A 27,928-nucleotide genomic window follows, 5' to 3' on the forward strand; every position below is an offset into this window, starting at 1 on the left:
ATCGTATGATGGAGATCACTACATCTACAATAGCTTATGTAGATAAGTAGAGAGTAATGTTAACTAATTCCACAATATTGTGCAGTGAAATAAGATCTGAACTGGAATCTGGTTCCTTCACTCCATGACCCTGTGTGGGTGTAAGCACTTTATGTAGCTGTGTGAATCACTGTTGGTAATCTAGGCAGTTCCTACTGCCAGAGCTTTATATAGAAACAGTCTCACAAAGAAGTCATGTCTCCAACTGCCAGCTAAAGATGAGACATCAAATAGCTGTGGGGAGAGCAGACCGAGATTAAAAGAACATTCTGTTAAGAGTCAGCATGGTGTTATTAAGCCAAGGAACCCCAATCTTTCTGGTGTTATCACACTTAAATGGTTCTAGATAAGATTACCAAGAAGGTAATATTTGACTGGGGGGATAGATGCTCACTTTTCCAGCCTCATTCATTCATTTTCATACCCTTATTTATTCATTCATCAGTGAGGGCCTGATATGAATCAGTCACTGTACTATAGTGAGATGAATGAAACAAAGTCCCTGGATCTCTGTCAGTCTTGTACTGTTTCCAGATCACACCTCAATCAATCTGCTATTTTACACTCAGGTTGCCATCAATGAATTAATCCCTGCTAAGTTATTAGTAGTACTTTTCAGTTGGTGTTTTGTTTCCTGAGACCATTTGCCTTTTTAACAAGGACTCAAAGACCTTATAGCTTTTAAAACCCGAAGGAATGCTGTTTTAATGAAGGATGAAATTTTAGACAGCATATTAATAGGGAGGAGAATATTGTTGGGCAGGGGGATTCCTGAGACCCCAAAAAACCCCACATCGCACAGGTGACTGGCCCCCAAATCCTTCTCCAAGACACAAAAGTAAAGTCATCCTCAAAAAGTAGGTGGAGTATCCCCCATCCCACCAAGAGAAAATTTAAAAAAAATTATTTATAATTAGTGTATTTATTATTTATAATTAATAAAATAGTGGTAAAAACATTGAAATTCTAACATTAGTTAAGAAAAGAGCCAACATGTCAATACCACTGATTAGGAATTGACTGGATGATACAAAGTAAATAGGAGACAACTTACAATATGTCCTATATTGTTCAGGAAGGCACAACAAGGAAAAAAATGTGTGAAAGTTAGAGGAAGGCACATTTTGGCATAGTTTGAACAATAACTTTCTAAAAACTTGAGCTGTTCAGCAATGAATTGAAATGTCTTGTGAGATGGTGAACTCTCTGTCCCTGACAGTGCTCAAGTTGTAAATGAATGACCACTAGACAGGGTTTTAGTTTAAGGGATTCCTGAAGTACATGGAAATTTTATATTTTTTAATGTTTAATCTATGCATCTATTAGTCTATGATAATTAGAAATTCAGGAATTATACAAATGAATACATAAGAATACATAAAAATAGGGAAAAAGGCAAAATTAGCATGGCCTGAACTATGTATGTGAATTTTGAATAGGTGCCAAGTAAAGGAAATATCAGGATAAACTGTTAGCCAAAAAGACTTCTTGTAAGACAAACATTTTTGCCCAAGAGTTTAAAGTGAGAAAGAGACATAGATAGGTGAAGAAGAGGGAGAATGAACTGAAAATAAGGATGACTTCATGAGCATCATCTTGCTACTACCGTAGTTTTTACTGTCTACTATAAAATAGACATTGTGCAAAGTGCCTTCTTTATATGCATTATCTAACTTAATCCTTACAACCACCCTATATAAAGTAGTACCACATACTCTTATTTCTTTTGAGATCCTATACATCTTTCGCCGTTTAAAGTAGTATTGCTAGTATACCCATTTTACAGATGAGATCACTGAGATAAGAAGACTGAAATTCAGAGTGGTTAAGTAACTAGACCAAGGTCACACAGCTAGAAAACAAACAGTAGATCTGGGATTCAAACCCAGGTCTATTCCCCTACAAAGCCCATGCCTTGAATCACTACTACATCTCACTGTTTCTGGTAGAAGTCATGCATGCTTGAAGTTTCAGATATAGAACTATGAAATGTAAAACTTGGGAGGACAAATAGTTGGCTCTCAGTAAACATTTCTTGAGTGAATAAGTAAACCCTTGTTTTTTAGATTTACAAAAATCACAGTTTTGCCTTCTTTATTCCCAAGTTAGAAAATCCAGTTTTCAACCAGAACTTGCTCTCCCTAAGAGAATTCCTCCTAGCTACACTGCAAAGCTACACTTGGCCAAGGCTATGGACAAGTAAACCAAAATGAATAAGCAACCCAGGGGTTCATACCTTAGGGTTTCTCTTCACCCCTTGGTCTGCCAGGCCGCGGAGGTATCATGCAGTAATGCATCAGGTTAGAGCCTTAGTATTTCTCTTTAGGTCTTCTTTAAGCTGCACTTGTTGAGGTAATCTTTCAGGTGAGAAAGATGTATTCCTTGTGAAACAATCAAATTACACACCTTCTTTTAACCAACATGTGATTTACCCACCTCTCTCTGTTTCAAGAAGTCCTCACAAAGCCCTTTGATAAATATGGTCATTTTGCATATCCTGGCTTTTTGAGAAAACTAATTTTCTAAGAGCATTTGCCTGTGTGTATGGTTGAAATGGTACTACATTTCTCAGATGTAACCACTGTGGCCTCCAACTGCAGCTGATCTTGCTATACATAAGTTAACTGAGTATTTAGATGCTGGCTGCATCCTGTATGAGGCTAAAAAAAATCAGTTGAAAAATTATTTCTGAAAAATGGTTATTCGGTCCATGCTGACATTTTTAGAGCTAAAACAATATCAAACATCCTATTTGACTGATTGTACACTTCTCTTCCTCTGCTGAATTGACTACTTTGAGGAAAAGAACTCAATTTACATTTCCATTTAAAAGCTAAAAATATGCACAAGTAAATGTAGATTGGATTTAATTCAATTCTGGAATGCAGGGTATCCAGGCATTTAATGATTGCAATTTTGACATCCTAAGGCCTTGACTAAGTTTCTGCCAGTTTTTACTAAAATTCTAATCTCCTCAATGCAGATAGGTAATTAGCATTAGTCATAACAAACAGATCATTTTCCAGCCATTTGATTTATTAAAATGGCCCCAAATAATTTTTCATGTGCTTGTTTTTTATAATGATTTCCTATTTTTATGCAACATCCTCCAGATACCCAAGTCAAGGACCAACTTGTACCTGGATTAAGACTATAAAGCAGTTCCATTTGGAACCCTAGGGCAGGTTAGTTTTATATTCAGGTCATTTAGCACCTGTTACCCTCCACTGTACCCCACCTCCCTGCCCAAACATTGACATACTTCTCCATCCCTGTGATCTACAATCATAGCTCTAGGAACAAACCCTTGTGATTTAAATTTATTCACATTTTCATCTCTAATCTGTTCAGCTCTGCCCTTGCCAGCTCCTTCAAGAGTGGCTGCTCCCTTGTGAATAATGCTCTTACATTTTACATACAATGCCAGCCCTTTACATTGATAAACCAAGTACCATACTTGCTTGAGACAAATTTACTCCAGAATTTTGTTTCAAATCTTTACATTGTTGCCACCTGGTATCACATTCATTCCATCCTTAGCTAGTGCCCCAAATGGAAGCTAATTTGTTTACTATTCACTTCTCTGCTCCCCTCTCCGTACTGCTCATTACTTTCATCTTTTACTTCTCCTCTCCTGAAATTTTCCATGTGTCTTCTAGATCTCTGGTTACATGACAGATGTTTAACTTGTACACTTTCCTCATCTTCTCTTCACTGTGGGTTCCCTGTGCTTCCTCACTCAACCCAAACCCATCTTATCATGAGGACACGACTTCTCCTTCAGATATTTTCAGTAAAGGCAGATCATCTGTTCGTGCCCCATATATTTCAAGGAATAGGAGTCTCTTCACTCCCACACTGTTGTTTCCAGACTACTGCCCCACTTTTTTTTTTTTTTTTTTCCTTTTTTTGAGACAGAGTCTCACTCTGTCGCCCAGGCTGGAGTGCAGTGGCGCGATCTTGGCTCACTGCAAGCTCCGCCTCCTGGGTTCACGCCATTTTCCTGCCTTAGCCTCCCGAGTAGCTGGGACTACAGGTGCCCACCACCACGCCCGGCTTTTTTGTATTTTTTTTGTAGAGACGGGGTTTCAATACATTAGCCAGGATGGTTTCAATCTCCTGACCTCGTGATCCGCCCGCCTCAGCCTCCCAAAGTGCTGGGATTACAGGCTTGAGCCACCGCGCCCGGCCCAGCATTTGGTTTTAATAACCTCTATTACTTTCCTCTCTGCTGGCCCATGGGCCAACTTCCCAGTCATTTCCCCACATTAATGAAGACATTATCATTTGGATCACAGCCATCCTTTTCACCCCCAAATCTTTCCATCATCCAACATTCTGTCCTCAGTGTGGTTTAACTTCAGGAATTTTTGTCTTCATTCCACTTTATTTGACCCCACTACCATGGCCATACTCTATATTATCAGCATCCTAATCTGCGAAACCTCTGAAATCCTAACAGAAACATCCCACTTTCTGATTGGTTATCCTATAATTCTCTCATTTTCATATTCCCAGTACTGGTCTTCGACTTCTCCGCTATCACCTTCTATGTTGATGATCCTTCCAACACTCTGACCTTTACAGTTTTTTAATTGCTTCAGTTCCAATAACCTTAACATTTCTATTCCGCCTTTTACGACTTATATAAATATTAGTCCTCCGACTACATTTCCCTCCTTGAGGGCAATGATGGTATTTTTTGTACCATTTTTTACAGTGCCTTCCATAGTATATGCTCACTAGAGGTACTATTGTGTACTGATTAAGAGCACAGACTCTTAATTATTAGGATATTAGGTTTCAAATCTCAGCTTTGAAACGTACTAGCTATATGACCATGGCGAATTTAACCAATCTCTCTGTGCCTCAGTTTTCATATATATAAAATGGAGATACTGACACTATGTACCTCATAGGAGTTGTTGGGATGATGACACTGAGAAGAATGCTTGGCACATAGCTAACAGAGTACTTACTACCAGCAACTGCCTTTATAAAGGGGAAGGAAAAACAGATATTTTAACAGGTACATTACTGAAAGAAATAAAGAGTTCCAATTTATTATGAGAAATGATGCTGAGACAGTAATTTAAAATATAACTGGAAAGCAAGTGAATTATTAAGGGAAATTTTCATTTCTCTTTATTCTTTCTGCAGGGGAGATGTCAATGTATTGATTATTGCTAGAGATGAATTTACTTAACTGCATTGTGTTACTATCATTGCATATTGAAGTCATTAGATAGGTCATGCTGAGAATATATGTCATTAAAAATTTAGACAAAAATATGATATACATCTAAAACTCTAAAAAGTTACAGCTAACATTACTATATTGTTAAATATTTACATTACAATTAACATTACTATACTGTTGAATATTTATATGCTCAAAGCAGGTCCTGAGCATAGGTGGAACAGGTTGTTGCTTAAATGATGTGATGAGGGACACTCTGAAATATCATCCCTGGAATTCACTCTTCCACAGTTCTGTCAAAGGTCCTGATGTCACCAGTAAGAAATCTGTTTTGTTTTTCCTTTAAGGCATGTTGTTTCTAGGTGCAACACGTAAATATTTTCCCCAACTTTATCAAAATAGCACCTGAATATCAAACAATTTTCTAAGTAAGTAGTACATAAAACTTGCAAGTTTAGACAGAAACAGATATAATTTGTTTATATGATGTCCTTGCTGCCTAGGGAATGCACTCTTGAATGAAAGAAAAGGGATAGCTGGGGTAAGAGCACTTATGAACTGAGGAATGCTGAAATGAGAGAGACAGAGAGAGAGTACTTAAGAGGAAGTAGCCTACTTTATACAGTCTTACTCAGGCATTGTTCTGTGTGTGTTTGCACACACACTCTTTTCTAACAATTGCAAGTAGTTCTGGGGGAAATCTATGTCTGAGCAGCAAATCATAATATAATAAATGAAACATTAAAAATTTAGGAGGAAGAGGCCAAGAGTTAAGCAAAGGATATGTTAATGAACAAATAGCACATGTTGAGATGCTTTCAAAATGTTCTTTGATTTTAAAATTGAGAAAAGGGAGATGAAATGTACTTGAAAGGGCTCACAGTAAATTTACTCATTTTGTTTTTATCTGGAAACTGGTGCCCAGAGGTACTATATCTTGATTTCCTTATAAACATACATTTTTATGCATTTATGTTTGTATATGCCTATACTCAGGAGAGGGGGGACCTGGGCATTTGTGTGAAAGCATAAAAGAGGTACTGAAATCATTTGTTATTGTAAGTCAGGTAAAAAAAGAAACAAAGCTTATGATGTTTTCAGAGATTCATGAATTCCAAGCATAGCTGAGTTATTTTCCAGGCCTAACATGTTATATACTGACTAATATATCCCGTGATCATGTCAATTTTTAAAATAACTCTGTCATTCTTTAGTTGACTTGTGGTACAATGTAGTTGTCAAATATTTTGCCTACAAACCTGTCTTTTTTGACCATATATTTCTATTTTATGTCTGTCTCTACATTTATTATTCTTTACTATTCACCATGGTACTTCATCTTGTTTTTAATAAATAATTTTCCTAATTTGTCAAGATGCTTTTACTGTTTGTTTGTGTCTTACAACTTGACACTCAACTTGGAATTATATGTAAATGCAATGAAATTTCTTTTTCAATTGTCCAGGACACTAATAAAATTATATTTGGAAAATAACCCCAAATTGTCCCTTTTACCGATTGTTTCTTCTTTCCGTACCTAATTTATGGAGATCATCTATTGTTTCTGTATACCACTTTATTATTTCTCCCAAGCTAACAGTAAACTGTTGGATTTCCCTTTTGGGCATATCCTACAATGGTGACTATATCTCTATCTATCTACACACAAACATATATGCATATATACATATATATTCACATTCTAGTTTACCCATAAGAATAATAAAATTCAAAAATCTTACTGAAGTCCTGAACCTTGATAAAGACTGTCTCCCAGAAGCTTCTATCAAATAACATACTCAGTGATAGAACAGTGGGAGCACCTTTTAGTAAAGTCAAGGACAAGTCAAGGATGTATACTGTTACCACTATTGTAGCCCTAGACAATGGAAAAAGACCATTGGAAAAATTAAGAGGTAGAATTAGTATAAAAGAAGAAGCCAAACTTTCTAGAGAAAATGTTCACTTATCTTGAAAATTCAAGAGAATCAATGGATGAATTATTAAAATTAATAGGAGTTCAACAAAGTGGTCAGATGCAAGGCCAACAATAGTGAAACAAGATCAATATCAATAGCTTTCTTATGTATCAGCAATAATTATGTTAATTGAAGTATTGTTTGTAAAAGAGCAGCACTGAAAACAACCCAAATGGCCATTACTAGGGGACTGGTTAAATAAATTATGTTTGCATATGCAATATTAATATAATGCAATAATTAAAAGAATGAATTTGATTTAAATACAAATTTAATGACATCAATATACTCCAGTTCCTATTGTTGAGTAGCTAAAGCAAGCTACAGAATAACTTTGTTAATATTAAAAATAAAACACAAATTAACTATGTGTTTTCTGTACGTATATGTGGAAACATGAATAGAAAAAGTCTGAAAGGTTACATACTCAATGAATAGCAATAGTTATCTCTTGGAAGGGTGCTGGAATTGGGGGTGGTAGTCAAGGGGAGACTTTAATTATATTGTTAGTATTTTTTATACGAGAAACTACTCATTTATTATTTGTATCAGTAAAAATAAAAACAATTTAAAATGCAATAGTTTGCCGAATTTACCAAACTTCATTTAAACTTCTCCATCTTTTCATATATAAAAGATAATTGCTTTGTAGTTTCTTAAACTTTTATTCATTGAGCAAATAGTGAAGGCCATGCACTATGCTCAGTACAATGGATACAATGGCAAACATGACAGAGGCAGTCTCTGTCCTCCTGGAACCTAAAATCTAGTGGGAGACACAAGTAATAAACAAATAAGAAAATAATTAGGCCAAGTGTGATGGCTCACGACTATAATCCCAGCACTTTGGGATGTCAAGGCAGAAGGATTGCTTGAGACTAGGAGTTCGAGACCAGCCTGGGCAACACAGTGAGACCCCTGTATCTAAAAAAATAAAATAAAATTGCCTGGTGTGATGACACATGCCTGGGGTCCCAGCTACTTGGGAGGTTGAGATGGAAGCACTGCTTGAACCCAGGGAGTTCGAGGCTTCAGTGAGCTTTGTTTGTGTCACTGCACTCCAGCCTGGGTGACAGAGCAAGACTCGTCTCAAAAAGAAAAAAAAAATTAAATTAAATAAATAAATGTTAAAAATAGATTTAAAAAGAAAATATACATTAAAATAAATTTAAACAAGAAAGAGCTGAAGGTTTTGATAGAAAATATTATGAATAGGGTCAAGGGAGACCCATTAGAACAAACATTTAAACTGGAATATGGAGTACCTGTTATGTGTGATAATGATGGTGGTGAGAGAGATCAAAGCAAGTAAAAAGCATCCCACGTGGAAAAAGCTTCACATGTTGGAGAAAATGTCCAGAGATCAGAGTGGTTGAAGTATTGTGAGGGAGAGGGAAAGAGTAGACTGTTATGTTGGAGAGATAGGCAGAGACCAGATCATACAACTCCTTTTAGGCCTGATAAAATTTAGACTTTATTTGAAGAACAATGGAAAGTCACTGGGGAGCTTTGAGAAGAGGAGTGATGTGATCGACCTACATTTTTAGATCACTCTGGCTTCTGTGTAGAGAATATATGGGGTAGGTTGAGCAGAATCAGGGAGCCCAGTTTGGAGGCTATTTGCAGTAGTCAGTGTGAGAGCTGGCAGTAGCCTGCACTAGACCAGTGGTAGTAGATAGACATGGTTATATTTTGGAGGCAGTGTTATGTGAAAAAAAAAAATGAAGGAGAAGTGACTCAGGCAGAGGAGGCAGCAAGTACAAAAGCTTGCGCTTATTTCTCTTAGCTAAAAAAGAGAGAGAAGCCCAGAGTGGCTGAGGCATGGTAATACAGGGGGAAGGACATAGGATAAGGTCTGATTGTACATGATTAGCATCAAACCTTGTAGGTCTAGACTCAAGGCCTGGATTTTATTCTAACTGAGGTGGAATTACATTTTCCACACGATCACTCTGGCTGCTATGTGCTACAGAGGGACGAGAATAGCAAGGGAGAACACTTACGAAGCTATTGCAGTGGTGCAGGTGAGAGATGATTTTGGCCTGGGCTTGGATGGAGGCAGCAGAGGAGAAAAATGAATGGACTTAAGAAATGCTTGGAGGTAGGATCGAGGGAACTTTATGTTTAATTAGATGTGGGAGCAAAGATGAGGGAGGTATCAAGGGTTACTTTCGGACTGTCTGGCAGGGAAATGTTTAGTGGAATTGAGGCATTGAAAGGAGTCCAGTGTGACAAGAGTTCAGTGAGTAGGAGAGGAGGGAATGAGAGGAAATGAAGTCACAGCAGTAGGCCATATGATTCAGAGCTGGATAAAGTGTTAGAAAAAAGTTTGAATTTACCCTGAGTGTCATGGGAAGCCATGGAAGGATTTTAAACAGAGTGAGATTTATTTTCTCTAAAAAGCCACTTTGGCTTACAGTCTGGGGATTGGGCTTGGAAGGGGACAAGAGTGGCAGGGAAATCAATTAGAAAGCTATTGTAGAGATCTAAGATAGAGTGAGTGGTGTCTTGGAGATGCACAGAACTAGACAGATTTGAGGCTCATTTGAAATGGAACTGATTAGTTTTCTTGAATTAAGCTCTTCTTTATGTACATATCTGAGTTAGTCTTACTGAAGTTTTTATCATCTTCTCACTTCATTTATATACCATGCTTTTATTTCTCCTTTTACTTCTAGAAAAACATTTTTATAAAGCATGTGAGTTTGCTGCTATAATTAAACCCTTCCTTTTCATGCACTTCACTACTCTGGAATTGGTGAGTTTTGGGGATTCTGAATGCTGCACACTTCACTCTAATCCACTTCGCTGGACACAGCTGAAATGATAAAACGTAAAAACCATTTCATCCCTCCCAAATTACTGACCTTGTTGATATAAACTACATCCAAATCTAAGCATTTCTCAAGACATTTTACCTAAAAATAGCATATTTAACTTCCAAAGCTGTCTGCTCAGCAAGCAAGTACTTAACATGTTATGCATCTTCTGCTTGGATAATTCAGGAGTCCTGAATTTTCTCGCATCTCTAGACTAGAACTGAAATACCATGTCTGCAGTGTTTGGAAAAGATTGTTAGGAAGTTACATACTTACTTAAGAACATGGTAAGCATATCCTTTTATTTCCCACTTCATCAAAATGCCAAGTCAAAATCCCATTATTCTTTCTGGTAAGCTAGAATATGAAAATATATGTATATATACATATATGTTTGTGTGTAGATAGATACAGATATATTCACCAGTGTGGAAAATAACCCAAAGGAGAAATCCAAGAGCAAATTAGGAAACTGCTACTGGACACAGCACAATGGGAAACTGAGTTCGAAGTTTATCCCCCAGTATTAGGCTATACATTATTCTTCCTCAGTGGAAGCTATTCTCAGACTGAAATTATCCCCTTCAGAAAAAGAACACTCTTAGTAGGGAGGCTATAAATAGACTAGACTCAGGAGTAAGGACATTCTGTATTTAAATCATGAAACCATGCGAGGCAAGGGGTGCGGAAGCATCCCTTAGACTTACCGCGTCCCTTGAAGGCAACCTATAGGGGATGGGGAGGCACAGAAATGTGAAAGGACATGGGGGAAGAGAATATATTTGCACAACAGTACGAGGGTGGATGAAGTAGACTGTCAGTGAGAAAGGGAAAAATTGCCCCTGATATTTAGGACTTAGCCTGGCACTCTCAATTAAGCCTTGATATTTTCTTGTTGAACATAAACCATCTCACAGAACATCAACATTAGGGAAGGTCAATCTGTGACGATGACGGATCAAAACAAACAAACAAACAAACAAACAAACGAAAAACCACTCCATAATCAGGTGTGAACACAGACAAAATATGGACAGTGTCCACACCACAAAAATTACCAAATATCCCTCTATTCTGGCTAATAAGGGTAACTACCAAATATCTCTCTATTCTGGCTAATAAGGGTAACTATTTCTTCTTTACCAATTACAGCTTTAGCCATGGGCTAGTCTTCCCCACTTATAAGAAAGATTTATTTAGAAACCTAAACACAGAATTACCTCAACTTACTGGCAGCCTCCAAGTTCAGAACAAAGCCAGCTAGGGTGGCCAACTTGTCACAGTTTTCCCAGGAGTTTCCTGGTTTAACATTGAGATCCCACATCCCAAGAAACCTTCAATCTCAAGCAAACTAGAATGGTTGGTTAACAGCCACATTCCTTCAACTCTCCCCCAAAACACCTAAAGCAAGCCCAAATCCTGCAAGTCCTTTTTAACACCTTCTTACTAGGATGCCCCATGGTTTTCCACGGTGTGTGCTCTTCCAGTTGCTGCAACAAGTAATAAATCTAACTTTTTAAACTACGAGTCTGTTGCTAGTGGTCTTTGGCTGGAATGCATTGACATTAGAAAGAAGTAAAGAGATATAATATTGTGGAAGTGCTTAGTAAGACCTAGTACAGGAAAATGGGACTGAAGGAATGAAGAGGTAGGGGGAACCAGGGAAGAGTAGAAGGGTATAAGGGCCTGAGGGGGCTACAGTGTGATTTTCTGAAAAGGTGGTTTTTAGGGGGTAATACAAGATGAGATGACAGAAGGTGAAACTGTGACCTTTATTATAGGAGGATTTCCCCCACCCTCTGTGTCAAAATAAAACAAAACACGAATGAAAAGACAGGAAGAACAAACAAAATGTTGGCATAAAATAAGGACAGTCCTTAATGATCTAGGGTCTGGTCATCTAGTGTTCATATCCACACTTGATTCCTTGTGTTTGTCAACTGCATCACTGAATAGTTTTTATATAAGGGAAATTTCTAGGAAGGAAAAAATCCAACGGCACACTAGTTGGCAGGTCTTAAAAAGGCAAAATTCCACCAAATTTAGTTTTAATTCTTTGGGGTTGATATCATCATATATTATAAAACAATGTTCATTAAATAAACATGCTATAACAGTGCCTGAAACATAATAAATGCCAATAAATGTTAACCGTCACAGCTATGATCATTATGCTATCTTTATCAATGTGTTTATTTTAAAACAGGTGCAATACTGTAGCTTTAAAAATATTTTTGATCATGTGTCTTTGGTTATATTGGAGGTATATATTGAATGATAAGTCTAGCTGCCTCCTTTTTAAAACTCTGTTCAGTCACATATTCAAATGATTATGCACATGTTTCTTTTGGAGAGATTTACTGTGAGTGATCTTCGGTAAATATTTCAAATTTACTGGCAGGGTACCTACATTCTACTAGATATTGGTCCCTAATGCAGATTGCAAAGAAAGTTTTGAAAACAGGACTACTGTTTAGTTTCATACCGTTTGTATTTTAAAAATAGCAGGAGAGTGAATAAGTAGAATGTGTGCATGCAAAAGGCAACCCAGAGTATTCAGGATCTCTAAGTTTAAATGTATAACAAGTGGGTTCCTGAGAACAGATTTAATTCCCAAGTTTTATCAGAAAATGGCATTGGTTTCTTTCTACAAAAATGAAAGTCACTCGTAAAAACATAGGAACAGGCAGGGAATGCTTATGAAATGCTCTTAGCTAGAAAATAATATAAAATGTGAATGCTCGAGCTCTTGCAATGTCCAGGATGTGTCACAAAAGGTAGTACATGAAGTTTTGTTACATCTGCAATAACTTTGTACTGCTGAAGTTCATCTTACCTGATTCTTTGATGCTCAGCGAAATAAGCAGTTTGGTTTTCAAATGTTAGTACTAAACTGCCCTATTGTATGTGTACAACTTGGAACGTTCCAAGCACCATACTATTCTTAACATAAGTTTGATTTTCTCCTTTTCATAATTCTAAAATCTGTTTAATTTAATTTGCATTAATTTTCTTAGAGGCTAAATTTGGCAGTGATAACACCAATTATCAAAATTTTGTATTCATTTACTGTCAGCTCTTGCCTTGATTGAAATTATTCCTTTTTTTAAAGACCAAGTCTGATCTGGGAAAAAACACACATACCTATCCTCAGTGAACAAAATGGATTCAGAAGTTTACTTCTTCATTGGTTTAAAAATCTATTTACTTGGAAACTGATTTTTTAAAAATAAATAAAATAAAAACCTGTAATTTTCAGAAGTAACTCCTTTAAAAAGTTAATAAATTAGAAGATTCTATTTACTTAAGAAGCCATTAGTAAATATTTCTAAGGGAAATCTTTATTTTCTTTGTGAATTACAGTGTTATCCTATTTCTGCCATACAATTTTCAATGGATAACATTTTTTGCAGAGTAGTTTCATATGTATTAGTCCTGCAAAAAGATTCAAATCTTACAAGCATGCAGTAGAGTCAAGTTCTCATTTCTATAACATTTTACACACTTACAATATGCTATTGTTTAATCATAATGAAAGTGTTTTGCAGTTTAACATACTTGAAAACATACAATCCCTTTTGCAGGAGAAAATAAACTGAAAAGTACAAATTAATAATAAAATTAAATTTTTTAATGTTTAGAGGTAAAAGTACAGTTTATTAAAAAGCAATTCATGATATAATGCCCACTGAGGAAACTTATATTGCTAAGAAAACATGAAAGAAAATAGGAATCACTTCATGAATTGCTACTGTCTTTGGAACAAATTAATTAAAATATTAAATAATAATAAAGTAATTACAAGTCGTGCCAGGCAAGAAAATTTAAAGTAAAATTATTTTACAACCTTGTTGCCAGATCCTAGAGCAGTTCTAGATAGAAATACCATTCTAAGATAAACAGACACTAATGCTCTTTGTGAATCAATTATTACTTACCAAAATTTGCCATCTGTATCGTCTGATTGCCAGTATCTGGAGCATTGTAAATCACAACAGCATCAGCATTTCTTCTGCCCGCTGTTTGAATTTTTTCTGAAAATGTACAATTACCTCTTTCTATCAGCGCAATCCAGGGCTTCTTAGTATTACTAAACTCAGTGTTGTGGTCACAAGCTTGGTAGTCATTATTCTTAGGGATGCCTACCACCCCCATAGCATTAGCCACTGGTGAAGCTAATCCATAAACACCACATTCACATGTCTCTATTGCAGTGTAGTTGCTGGTTTCATTGTAATAAGTCACAGTCACATAGGCGTTCATTGAAAAAGATGCTGTAATTTTAAGTAAAAAGGTAAAAATTACAAGGAGCCAAAAAAAACTAGACCTATTCTCCTGGTTCATTGTTCATTCACTTGAGCATAAAATTTAAGATGTTTGCTGATATTTCCAACTGTCAGTCACCATTGTCCACTCACGTCCCTGCTAAACAGAAGTTTGAAATTTCAGTTGCACGTAGGTAACTGATCTCACCTCTAGCAACATAACCTCTGAATACATCAGCTCTATTTCACTTTAGTTATCTACATTCCCCTTTGCCTGCCCCTCCTCCAACTGTACACACATGTAACCCTTAACCAGGACTACCTTAGTAATAAATAACATCATCAACTTTATTCTACATGTCAACTTATTAGGATTGGATGACTTCCTGCAGTACATATTTTTTCTTCTTACTGTTCCAGCTAATGCACTTTCATAAACATAGAGTGGATTGGAATGAGGAACTGGACTCTGGGGAATCCCACGTGACAAGGCTGAAAGTTACCTCTCTCAGAATATCTAAAACACTAAACTGGTTTTCCAAGCCCTGCTGAAATATGCTATCAACTAGTTCAGCAGCGAGTAAGTTAAGATCAATAAGTTTAATTGCTATGGCATTAGTAGAATGAATTTTACTGCTTTTTTCTCTTCTAATTTCTGTGTGTGTGTGTGTGTGTGTGAGTGTGTGTTTTCTTAGCAGGCTCCCCAAGGGATATCCTCTGTTACCTTGTTTATTCTTTGGAAAGCAAACATATTTCAGTGGCTAGAAATCCTTTCCTTTCAAGTATAGTGCCTTGCCCATGGCAGGCACTCAAATATTTGTTGATTGATACCTGTGAGTTGCCGCATTCCATTAATTTTTGTGCCCCATGTGTTATACTCTAAAAAAGATTGTTTAAGGTTTAATTTTTAACATTTATAGTTTTAAATTTTTAGTTCTCCCAGATGTATAGACAACTTTATTTATTTCATTGCTTCCTTTAGTTCAAGCTCTGTTTTTGTTCAGGAGCACACTGGACACTAACAGCATTAGGACACACACACTACGGGGTCAACTGGTCTGTGAAAATTGCTGGGATGGGGAGATTGCAGTGTGTGCCAAGGACTGGTGAAGGAATAGATGAACGAACAAGGCAAACAGAGATATCAGGAGTCTGACTGGGCCAAGAGTCAGCAAACTAGACAAACAGGCATCAGGCTGCCAGGGAAGCAAAAAGCTACCAGGTCAAAAGGAAGGTAGGCACAATGGTAGTCCAAGGTACAAGTCAGGTAATCTGGAATCAGGAAGGTTTACTAGAGTCAAGGGGACAGGACAACCGAAAATAAAAAAAATAGGAGACGTTGTTGATGGAGGTGGTCAATGCAGTTGTTTCTTCTCCCTATTGCTTGTCCGCTTTTAAACATCTGAAATATCAGTGTTGGAGTGGACCCTGCAGGTGAGAATTAACAGTTCACACCACCCAGCAGAGGGAAGGAGTTCAGGGAATCAGCAGCAGAACCTGCTGAATAAATCCCAGCAGACGTATAATACAAATATGAACCCTGCTATCATGCCATACCTGCCAATTACTCATTAGCGTACCCTCCCATAGTACTTGGTATTACTAGCATCATATACATATTAATAACCTGGTAATTCATATAATTGAACTGAAAAGATTAAAGGTTTTGTGTATTAGCTTATGGTCAATTTAAGAGTAAATACAAATAGTTCATTATTTTGCTACTAGCCCTATCATTTTGGTGTGTTTTTAAGATCACAATAAAGCCTGTATTCACCAGAGAAAATTATCAGACTAAAAACAGAAATGCTATTATTGTTATTATAAATGTTGTCAAAACCATTAGCTTAGAGATTGCTGATGGACGGCCTTTTGTGATAAATTCAGCATCAACATTCAACATTTAAATAATTAGTAAAATCCCACAAATTTGATTTATCCTTTTCTGCCAGTTATTAAATTACTCCTTAAAAAAACTTCTCACGAAAAATTTTAAAAGCGGATTAGTGAGAAGTTACCTAAATCCATTAGAAGTTAAACTTTTTAGAAAATTTCTTTGTTTATCTTAACATTTATTTTCATTATTTTGTGTAGGGATTTTTTCTTAGTTACATAATCATATTTATATATTTTAATTTAGTTTTTCATTTAATATCTCGATCATTATATATTTTATCCTATAATCTTTGTAGATTATGCTTTGTTGGATAAATGATATTCCATTAATGGAAATACCTCAGTTTACATAGTCATCCCATTTTTGTTTGTTTGGTCAGAATTTTAAATAATATTTTTGCTATTATCATTTTGTTATAATAGCTTTTTCTGTATTTAAGATTATATCCTAACGGATTGATTCTCAGTGGATTTAATAGGTTGAAGTTTTGAACATTTAAAAAATCTTAACACATTTTACATATTCAGGAAACAATTCAGGATAAAAATACACTAAGGAAAAGCTCTCCTGCCTCATTCCTCCTCCCATGTCTCCAAAGTAGTTACCAGAGGCTGGGAAGGGAAGGAGGAGGGAGGGATGAAGAGAAGTTGGTTAATGGGTACAAGAATACAGTTAGCTAGAGGAAGAAGTTCTAGTATTCGATAGTACAGAAGGGTGAATATAGTTAGCAACAGTGTATGGTATATGTAAAAACTGCTAGAAGAGAATTGTAATGATCCCAACATAAAGAAAAGATAAATGTTTGGGGTGCGGGATATCCCAATTACCCTGATTTTATCAATATACATTGTATGCATCAATATATCACATGTACCCCATAAATATGCACAACTATAATCTATCAATACAAAATACAAAAAGGCCAGGCGCGGTGGCTCATGCCTGTAATCTCAGCATTTTGGGAGGCAGAAGCGGGCAGATTGCTTGAGCTCTGGAGTTTGAGACCACCCTGGGCAACATGGTGAAACCCCATCTCTACCAAAAAAAAAAAAAAAAAAAAAAAAGCCGGTGTGGTGGTGTGCATCTGTGGTCCCAGCTACTTGGGAGGCTGAGGCAGGAGGATCGCTTGAGCCTGGGCAGTCGAGGCTGCAGTAAGCTGAGATTGCGCCACTGCACTTCAGCCTGGGTGACAGAGTGACTGTCTCAAAAAACAAAACAAGACAAAATAAAACAACTCAAAAAGGCACCATTCAATAAAGGGTGATGGGACAATTGGCTAGTCAGTTAAAGAAGGAAAGTCATCAGTTTGCTCCTCATTTCCTCCTCACGAAACACCCAAATAAATTACAGTTGGATTAAGTAATAATGTTTTTTGAAAAATTAAGAATTTTTTAAAACCAGCATACAGAGACCTGGGTATTTATTAAACCTTGTGAAAGGGAAAAGACTGTCATATCAGTGGAAAAAATTAAAGTGGAACATCTGCCCACTCAACAATGTTAAAACTATTTTACATGGGCAGTGATACATTGGGGAAATATTTGTAACAAATGCCCCAAAGGTATTTTATTACATGTTATTAAAGATCTTATACCCATGGAAAGTAAAGCAAATTAAAGAATAATATGCATGCTATGACTTTCTTTTGGTACTAAAACCAAGCCTTCCTTGTATCTTTAAAAAGAAGTGCAATTGTATGCACAAACAAGGAGAAAGGTAGGAAGGCACAACCAGGCCTTTACCACTGACTCCCTGTTAAATAATCTGAACATACTAGTTTCAAATCTTGACATATTTTTGCACAAGTTAAATCATTAAGTTCTGAAAACAGGACAACTTGGTTGGGTGCAGTGGCTCATGCCTGTAATCCCAGCACTTTGGGAAGCTGAGGCTGGTGGATTGCTTGAGCTCAGGAGTTCGAGACCAGCCTGGGCAACATGACAAAACCCCGTCTCTCTATATATATATTTAAAAAAAAATACAAATAAAATAAATTTTAAACAGTGACAACTTTCCCATAACATGTTGTGCCACTGTTGATGTAATAAGAGAACATTCCTAAACTATTTTGTTAAATTGCACTGGAGGTTGCACATAACTTAAACTTAAAAAATTTTCTTTGTGTGTGTGGGTAGGTGTATATAATTATGGGGAGCATGAGATATTTGAATACAGGCATGCAATGTATAGTAATCACATCAGGGCAAATGGGATATCCATCACCTCAAGCATTTATCTTCACTTTGTGTTATAAACAACCCAATTATACTCTTCTGGTTATTTGTAAATGTACAACAAATTGTTCCTCTGTTGTGCTATCAAATACTAGATCTTGTTCATTCTATCTAACTATATTTTTGTACCCAACAACCATCCCTGCTTCTCCCCTCCACACTACTCTTCCAGGCCTTGTAACCATCCTTTTTCTTTCTATATCCATGAATTCAATTGTTTTAATTTTTATCTTCCACAAATAAGTGAGGACATGCAAAATTTATCTTTTTGTGCCTTGCTTATTTCACTTAACGTGATGATCTCCAGTTCTACCTATGTTGTTGCAAATGACAGAATCTTATTCTTTTTTATGGCCAAATAGTGCTCTATTATGTGTATGTACCACATTTTCTTTATTCATTCGTCTGTTGATGGACGCTTAAGTTGCTTCCAAATCATAGTTATTGTGAATAGTGATGCAATAAACATAGGGGTGAAGATATATCTTCGATATATTGAGTTCCTTTCTTTTGTATCTAGACCTAACAGTGGGATTGCTGGATCATATGGCAGTTCTATTTTAGTTTTTTAAGGAACCTCCAAATTGTTCTCCATAGTAGTTGTACTAGTTTACATTTCCAACAACATTATATGAGGGTTCTCTTTTCTCCACATCCTCACCAGTATTAATTATTGCCTGTCTTTTGGGTAAAAGCCATTTTAACTGGGGTAAGATGATATCTCATTGTAGTTTTGATTTGCATTTCTCTGATGATCAGTGATGTTGATTACATTTATCGTGAATCTGCCATTCATATGTCTTCTTTTGAGAAACCTTTTATCAGATCTTTTGCCCATTTTGATTGGATTATTAGATTTTGTCCTATAAGTTGCTTGTGTTCCTTATATATTTTGGTTATTAATCCCTTGTCAGATGAATAGTTGCAAATATTTTCTCCCATTTTGTGAACTGTCTCTTCACTTTGTTGACTGTTTCCTTTGCTGTGTGGAAGATTTTTAACTTGATGTGAACTCATTTGTCCATTTTTTATTTGATTGCCTATGCTTGTAGAGTATTACTCAAGAAATCTTTGCCCCATCCAATGACCTGGAGAGTTTCCCCAATGCTTTCTTGTAGTAGTTTCAGAGTTTAGAAGTCTTAGATTTAAGTCTTCAATTGATTTTGATTTGATTTTTGTATATGGTGAGAGATAGGGTCTAGTTTTATTCCTCTGCATATGGATATACAGTTTTCCCATCACCATTTATTGAAGATGCTGTCCATTCCCCAATATATGTTCTTGGCATATTAGTTGAAAATGAGTTCACTTTAGATGTATGGACTTATTTCTGGTTTCTCTATTCTGTTCCATTGGTCTCTGTGTCTGTTTTCATCCAGTCCCGCATGCTCTTCTGGTTACTATAGATGTGTAGTACAATTTGAAGTCAGGTAATGTGATTCTGCCAGTTTTGTTCTTTTTGTTTAGGATCACTTTGGCTATTCTGAATCTTTTGGGGTTTTTACATAGATATTAGGAATTTTCATTTTCTCTTTGTGAAGAATGTCATTGGTATTTTAGTAGGGATTGTGTTGAATCCCATAGATCATTTTGGGTATTGTGGACATTTTAACAATATTGGTTCTTCCAATCCATAAACATGGACTATCTTTTCTTTTTCTTTTTCTTTTTTTTTTTTTTTTTTTGGCTTCTTCAATTTCTTAAGTCAATGTTTTATAGTTTTCATTTTAGAGGTATTTTATTTCTTTGATTAAGTTTACTCCTCTGTATTTTATTTTGTTTTTAGCTTTGGTAAGTGGAATTAAGTTTTTGGTCTCCTTTTCAGATTGTTTGCTATCAGCATATAGAAATGCTACTAACTTTTTTTATGTTGATTTTGTATCCTGCAACTTTACTGAATTTATTTATCTGTTCTAATAGTTTTCGGTGGAATCTTTAGATTTTCCTACTACAAGATCATATCATCAGCAAAGAAGGATAATTTGACTTTTTCCTTGCCAATTTAAATGCCCTTTATTTCTTTCTCTTGTCTGATTGTTCTAAGTAGGATTCTCAGTAGAATGTTGAATAATAGTGGTGGAAGTGGGCATCCTTGTCATGTTCCAGATCTTAGAGGAAATACTCTCAGTTTTTTCCCATTCAACATGATACTTGCAATGAGTCTGTTACATATAGCTTTTATTGTGTTGAGGTATGTTCTTTCTATACTCAGTTCTTTGAGGGTTTTTATCATGAAGGGATATTGAACTCTATCATAATGCTTTTTCAGCATCAGTTGAAATGATCGTTTGGTTTTTGTCCTTTATTCTGTTGATATGATGTAGCACATTGATTGACTTTTGTATGCTGAGTCATCCTTGCATCCTTGGAATAAATCCCACTTACTTATGATGAGTGAACTTTTTAATGTGTTGTTGAATTTGGTTTGCTAGTATTTTGTTGAGGATTTTTGCATCAATGTATATCAGGGATATTGGCCTGTAGTTTTCTTTTTGTTGATTTATCTTTTTCTGGTTTTGGTATCAAGGTAATACTGGCCTCATAGGAGTTTGGAAGTCTTCCCTCCTTCTCTGTTTTATGGAATAGTTTGAGTAGAATTGGTATTAGTTCTTAAATATTTGGTAGAACTCAGCAGTGAAACCATTTGGTCTCCTGTTTTCCTTTACTGGGAAACTTTTTATTATGACTTAGATCTTGTTACTTGTTATTGGCCTGTTCAGGTTTTGGATTTCTTCATGGTTCAATTTTGGAAGGTTGTATGAGTCTAGGAATTTATCCATTTCTTCTAAGTTTTTCAATTTATTGACATATAGTTGCTCATAGCAGCCTTAAATGATCCTTCAGATTTCTGTAGTATCAGTTGAAACATCTCCTTTTTCCCCTCTGATTTTATTTATTTGTATCTTCCCTCTTTTTTGTTCTTAGTTAGTTTAGCTAAAGGTTTGTCAATTTTATTTATCTTTTGAAAAAAACGAGTTTTTGTTTCATTGATGTTTTGTATTATTTAAAAATTTCAATTTCATTTATTTCTGCTCTGATCTTTATTACTTTTCTTGTACCAATTTCAGATTTTGTTTGCTCTTGCTTTTCTAGTTCTTTAAGATGTGTTGTTAGGTTGTTTATTTGAAGTTTTTCTACTTTTAAAATGTAGGTGCTTATTGCTATAAACTTTCATTTTAGCACTGCTTTTGCTGTATCTGACACATTTTGATATGTTGTATTTCCATTATCATTTGTTTCAATAAATTTTGTAGTTTTGTTCTTAGTTTCTTCATTGACCCACAGGTCATTCAGGGGCATATTATTTAATTTCTATATGATTGTATAGTTTCAAAAATTCCTCTTGTTATTGATATCTAGTTTTATTCCATTGTGGGCAGAAAAGATATTTGATATAATTTCATTATTTTTTGAATTTTAAAAACTTGTTTTGTGGACTAATATATGGTCTATCATTGAGAACGATCCATGTGGTGAGGAGAAGAATGTGTATTCTGCAGCCATTGGATGAAATGTCCTGTGAGTATCTATTAGGTCCATTTGGTCTATAGTACAGATTCAGTTCAATGGTTTTTTGTTGATTTTCTATCTGGAAGATCTGTCTAATGCTGAATGTAGGGTGTTGAAGCCTCCAGCTCTTATTTTTTGAGGTCTCTCTGTCCATCTTTAGCTCTAATAATATTTACTTTATATATTTAGATGCTCCAGTATTGGGTGCATATATGTTTACAATTGTTATATCCTCTTGCTGAATTGACCCCTTTGTCATTATGTAACGATCTCTGTCTCTTCTTTTAACTTTTGTCTTGAAATATATTTTGTCTAATGTGAGGATAGCTACTCCTGCTCTTTTTTGGTTTCCTTTGGCATGGAATATCTTTTTCTATCCCTTTATTTTCAGTCTATATGTGTCTTTATAGGTAAAGTGTGTTTTTCATAGACAGCAGGTAGTTGGGTCTCATTTTTTGTTTCATCCATTCAGCCATTGTCTATCTCTTAATTGGAAAGTTCAGTTCGTTTATATTCAGTCTTATTATTGATAAGTAAGGGCTTACTCTTGACACTTAGTTATTTGTTTTCTGATTGTTTTGTGATTTTCTCTTCCTTATTTCCTTCATTGCTGTCTTCTCTTTAGTAAAGGTTATTTTCTCTGGTGTTATGGTTTCTTGATTTTTATTTTTGTGTGTGTGTATTTGTTGTAGGTTTTTTGATTTGAGGTTCCCACGAGGCTTGCAAATAATATTTTATAACTGATTATTTTAAACTGATAACTACTTAACACTGATTGCATAAATAAACCAGCAAACAAGCAAAGAGAAAACTAATAAAACTCTGTACTTTAACTTCATCCTCCCATGTTTTAACTTTTTGTTTTTTTCTATTTATATTTTATTATACTATCTATTTCTTGAAAAGTTGTAGTTTTTATTTTTGATAGGTTCATCTCTTAGTCTTTCTACTTAAGAGATATGTAGTTTAGATACCACAAATACAGTGTTATAATATTTTGTGTTTTTCTGTGTACTTACTATTACCAGTGAGTTTTGTCTCTTCAGATGATTTCTTATGACTCATTAACATCCTTTTCTTTTGGATTGAAGAACCCTGTAGCATTTTTCATAGGACAGGTCTGGTGTCGATGAAGTCCCTCAGCTTCTGTTTGTCTGGGAAAGTCTTTATTTCTCCTTCATGTTTTAAGAATATTTTATCTGGATAGTCTATTCTAGGATGAAAGCTTCTTTCCTTCAATACTTTAAATATGTCATGCTACTCTCTCCTGGCCTGTAAGGTTTCCACTGAAAAGGCTGCTGCCAGGCATATTGGAGCTTCTTGGTAAGTTAGTTGTTTATTTTCTCTTGCTGCTTGTAGGATCCTTTCTTTATCCTTGGCCTTTGGAAATTTATTACTTAATGCCTTGAAGTCTTCTTTGGGTTAAATCTGGTTGGTGTTCTATAACTTTCTTGTACTTGAATATTCATATCTTTCTCTAGGTATAGGAAGTTCTCTGTTACTATTCCTTTGAATAAACTTTCTACCCTGATCTCTCTACTTTCTTTTTAAGACCTATAACTCTTAGATTTGCCCTTCTGATGCTATTTTCTAGATCTTGTAGGTGTTTCTCACTCTTTTTTATTCTTTCTTTCTTTTATATTCTCTTTGTATTTTCAAATAGGCTGTCTTCAAGCTCACTAATTCTTTCTTTTGCTTGGTCTTTTTTTTTGTTGTTGAGAGACTCTGATGCATCCTTCAGTATGTCAGTTGGATTTCTCAGCTCCAGAATTTCAGCTTCTTTTAAAATTATTTCAATCTCTTTGTTAAATTTATCTTATAGGATTCTGAAATCCTTCTCCATGTTACTTTGAATTTCGTTGAGCTTCCTCAAAACAGTTCATTTGAGTTCTTTGCTTGAAATATTACATATCTCTGCCTCTTCAGGATTGATCACTGGTGCCTCGTTTAGTTCATTTGGTGAGGTCATGTTTGCTTGGATAGCCTTGATGCTTGTGGACTTTGGACATTGAAGGGATAGGTACTTATTGTAGTCTTCACTGTCTGGGCTTGTTTGTACCCATGCTGCTTAAGGAAGCTTTCCAAGTCTTTGAAGGGACTTAGGTATTGTGGTCTAAGTCTTTGGTCACTACAGCCATATCTCCATTAGGGAACACTCCAAACCCAGTAATTCTGTGTCTCTTGTAGACACACAGAGTAACTGCCTTGGTGGTCTTGGGTAAGATCTAAAAGAATTCCCTGGATTACCAGGCAGAGACTCTTGTTGTCTTCCCTTACTTTCCCCCAAACAAACAGGATCTCTCTCTCTGTGCTGAACTTCCTGGAGCTGAGTGAGGGTTGATACAAGTACCCCTGTTCCCACCACCATTGCAAGTGTGCTGGGTCAGATCTGAAGCAAACACAGCACTGGGTTTTGCCCAAGACCCATGGTGACCATTCCTGGCAACCACCTATGTTTACTCAAGACCCTAGGGCTTTACAATTAACAAGTGGCAAATGCAGCCAGGCTTATGTCCTTCCCTTCCAGGTGGCAAGTTCTTCACCCAATCCTGGGAGGGTCCAGAGATGCTATCCAGGAACCAAGGGCTGGGGTTGGGACCTTAGGAGTCTACCTGGTGCTCTATTCTACTGAAGCTGATGTGGTACCCAAGTTGCAAGACCAAATATTTTTTACCCTTTCCTCCACTTTTCTCAAACCGAGGAGTCTTTTCCTGTGGCCATCACCACCCCAGGCTGTGGCAAGTACTGCCTGGCTACCGCTGATGTTTAACAGCCAAGGACTCTTCTGTCAGCCTGTGGTAAATGCTTCCAGGTCTGGGTCTCTCCCTTAAGGGCACTGGCTCCCCTCTGGTCCAGGGAAGGTCCAGAAATACTGTCCAGGAGCAAAGGCCTGGTATCAGGAACTCTAGGAGCCTGCTTGGTGCTCTACCCCAATGTGACTGAGCTGGCGCCCAAGCTGCAAGACAAAGTCCCTTTACTCTTCCCTCTCCTTTCCTCAAGCAGAGTCTCTCCCTGTAGCCACCACAGCTGGGAATGTGCTGGGTCACACCTGAAGCCAGCGTGTCTCTGAGTCTCACCCATGGCACACAGTGAGTACTGCCTGGCTACCACTGTTGATTATTCAGGACCCAAGGCCCCTTTAGTCAGCAGGTGATAAATCCTGCTAGTACAGTGCCTTTCCCTTCTAGGCAGCAGGTTACCTTCTGGCCCAGAGTGTGTCTAGAGATGTTATCTGGTAGCTGAGACCTGGAATGGAAGCCTCAACACTCTGCCCGGTGCCTTATCCTACTTTGACTGAACTAGTATCAAAGTTGCAAGACAAAGTCCTCTTTACTCTCCCCTCTCCTCTCCTTAAGCAGAAGGAAGGGGTCTCTCCTGCAGCTGTAAGCAGCACTGCCTAAGGTTGGGGAAGGGGTGATGCAAGCACTCCCTTGGCTGCCTTTGCCAGTGTCTCACTGCCTGTGAAACCTGCACAGCACTGTTGTTTGCCCAGGAATTGCAGTCCTTGTGGCATAGACTGCCTTTCGTTTATTTAGGACTCCAGAGAACTTCAGCCTGTGGTGGTGGAGCCTGCTGGAACTCAGGTTCTTACCACTGGGATGGAGGATTCCCCCTGGCTAGGGCTGTTCTAAATGCTCCCTCTGTGAGCACTGGCTGAATTCTGCCCTGTGTTGCTTTCTTCTGTGACAGGGCAGCACTGAGTTCCGATGCAAAGTCCCACAATCACTGCACTCTCCCTCCCCCATTCACACAGATTCTCTGTCCACACCACGTGGTTGCTGCTGGTGGATGGGTGGTGTAGGCAATTCAAGACTGTCTTTTCTACCCTCTTCAGTGCCTCCTTCCTTAATATGTTAGAATCAGGTACTGTGATCACTTGCCTGATTTTTGGTTCCTATAAAGGTGTTTTTGTGTGGATAGTTGTTCAATTTTGTGTACTGTTGTGCGTATAACTGGTGGAGTCTTCTTTTTGACCATCTTCCTATGCTTCCCCCTGAAGTACATGATGTTATGGTAACCATCATCATATATGGTGCACACAAGTGCTTTTACATTTTCCTTTTATGGTTTTCAGAGAGAGTCATAACTTGCAAATATAATTTTAAATTGTTTTTAAAAAATTGTGGTTGAGTAGAATTAGTCCTAAAATAATAAACACCCATCAATACAATTTTCTTTCTTTTTTTAACTCTTAAGGTAATTTGCTGGAAGGAGAATGGTCTAAGTTCTTATTCAGTGTTTTTGGTTTGTCTGTGGAACACTTACATTAGGATCCCTTGGAAGCTTATTAAAATGAAAGTTCTTGGGTCCCACCCTCCATCATCTTGAATCAGAATCTGAGGGGAAACCTAGGAACTTGCTTTTTAAATAAGCTCTCCAGGTAATTTCTATGCACTTTAAGAACTATAGATCATACAACTTCTACATGATGTATAGTAACTGGATCTAGTTCTGGTTTTGACAAATGAGTTGCTGTCATTTCATTTCATTTTATTTATTTATTTATTTATTTATTTATTTATGTTTTATTATACTTTAAGTTCTAGGGTACATGTGCACAATGCACAGGTTTGTTACATATGTATACATGTGCCATGTTGGTGTGCTGTACCCGTTAACTCGTCATTTACATTAGGTATATCTCCTAATGCTATCCCTCCCCGCTTCTCCCACCCCACAGCAGGCCCCAGTGTGTGATGTTCCCCTTCCTGTGTCCAAGTGTTCTCATTGTTCAATTCCCAGCTATGAGTGAGAACATGCAGTGTTTGGTGTTCTGTTCTTGCGATAGTTTACTGAGAATGATGGTTTCCAGCTGCATCCATGTCCCTACAAAGGACATGAACTCATCCTTGCGCCTCAACTCCCAATCTATAAATGTTTGATGTTTACTTTTACTTTAGGTGGTACTCTGAACATTTATGGAGCATCTCACAACCCAAAACTTTCCACAAGTGCCAACTGTGCAATAACTAGTATCATATCCTTGGGAAAATAAAAATCTCTCTGGGTTGTTTTCTTCATTTGCACAATAAGCAAGGTTAGACTAGGATTTATCTATAATTTTCCAAATGAAACACACTAGAACTCTGTGAAAAAGTTGTTTACAAATTACCAATTTCTAATGTTTTCCTTCCCAGCAGCACAATTCATAATAAAGCTGCATTAAGAGTACATGAAATTACAGTGCCTAAATAGGAGGTCAGTTCAAAGCATTGTGTGATGCTTGAGCTCTAATAAAACTAACAAATGCTTGAAACGGTGCTATATACCAATGGTTTGCAAAGTTATTTGCACATTAAAATCCATTAAAATCACCTGGGGATCTTTTAACTACTCCAGTGCCCAGGCCACACCCCAATTAGAGGTGCATCTCAGGCACAGTAATTATGAAGTTTTCCAGGTGATACCAATATGAAACTAAGTTTTAGAACCACTACTATCTATTGCTGTCAAAATTTAACATTACTAGACTTTTTCAACTACTTGTACTTAATATTAAGTACCTTAATGAAAGTACTTATTACTTTTAAAATCTGTATTTTAACTGTAACAATAAAATCTGCATTTAATGTTACCTTTAAAATTTATATTGAATATATCTACCTCTCTCAATATTATTTGTTACCTACCTGGTCTCCTTGCTTTCACCTTTGCCTCCTGCATTTGTAGAATACAGGCTTAACTTCTGTTCGGATATTCAAAATAATAGTGCCTTAAAGAAAATAGAAGTTTATTTTTTGTCTCATGTAACAGCCAAAACTGTGGTAAGCAGTGTACAAAGCTGGTATGGCAGCTCCACAATGACAGGGACCTCGGCTCCTAATAGCTGGTTGCTCTGCCATCCCTAGGGTGTTGCTCTTCTCTGCATGATCCACAATGTCTCATGATTTTGCTCACTTTATAGCTAGCAGGAAGTAGGGGGCGGACGGAAATAAAGCATTCCCTCTTAACCTTTGAGGAAAAGGTTCCAAAACTGTACATATC

The 27,928-nt window shown here is 36.6% G+C and overlaps 1 protein-coding gene across 1 annotated transcript in view; it reads right to left on the bottom strand.

Moving 5' to 3' along the window:
- RNF128 (ring finger protein 128) overlaps positions 1-14,656 on the bottom strand; it is a 101,945-nt gene extending 87,289 nt beyond the window's left edge. The window contains exon 1 of the mRNA XM_003918089.5: positions 13,976-14,656. Coding sequence (XP_003918138.1) covers positions 13,976-14,381 — 406 coding nt within the window. The 5' untranslated portion in view covers positions 14,382-14,656. The remainder of the gene's footprint in view (positions 1-13,975) is intronic.
- Positions 14,657-27,928: the final 13,272 nt, after the last annotated feature.

The sequence above is a fragment of the Papio anubis genome, chromosome X (assembly GCF_008728515.1).
Source record: "Papio anubis isolate 15944 chromosome X, Panubis1.0, whole genome shotgun sequence".
Lineage (NCBI taxonomy): Eukaryota > Metazoa > Chordata > Mammalia > Primates > Cercopithecidae > Papio > Papio anubis.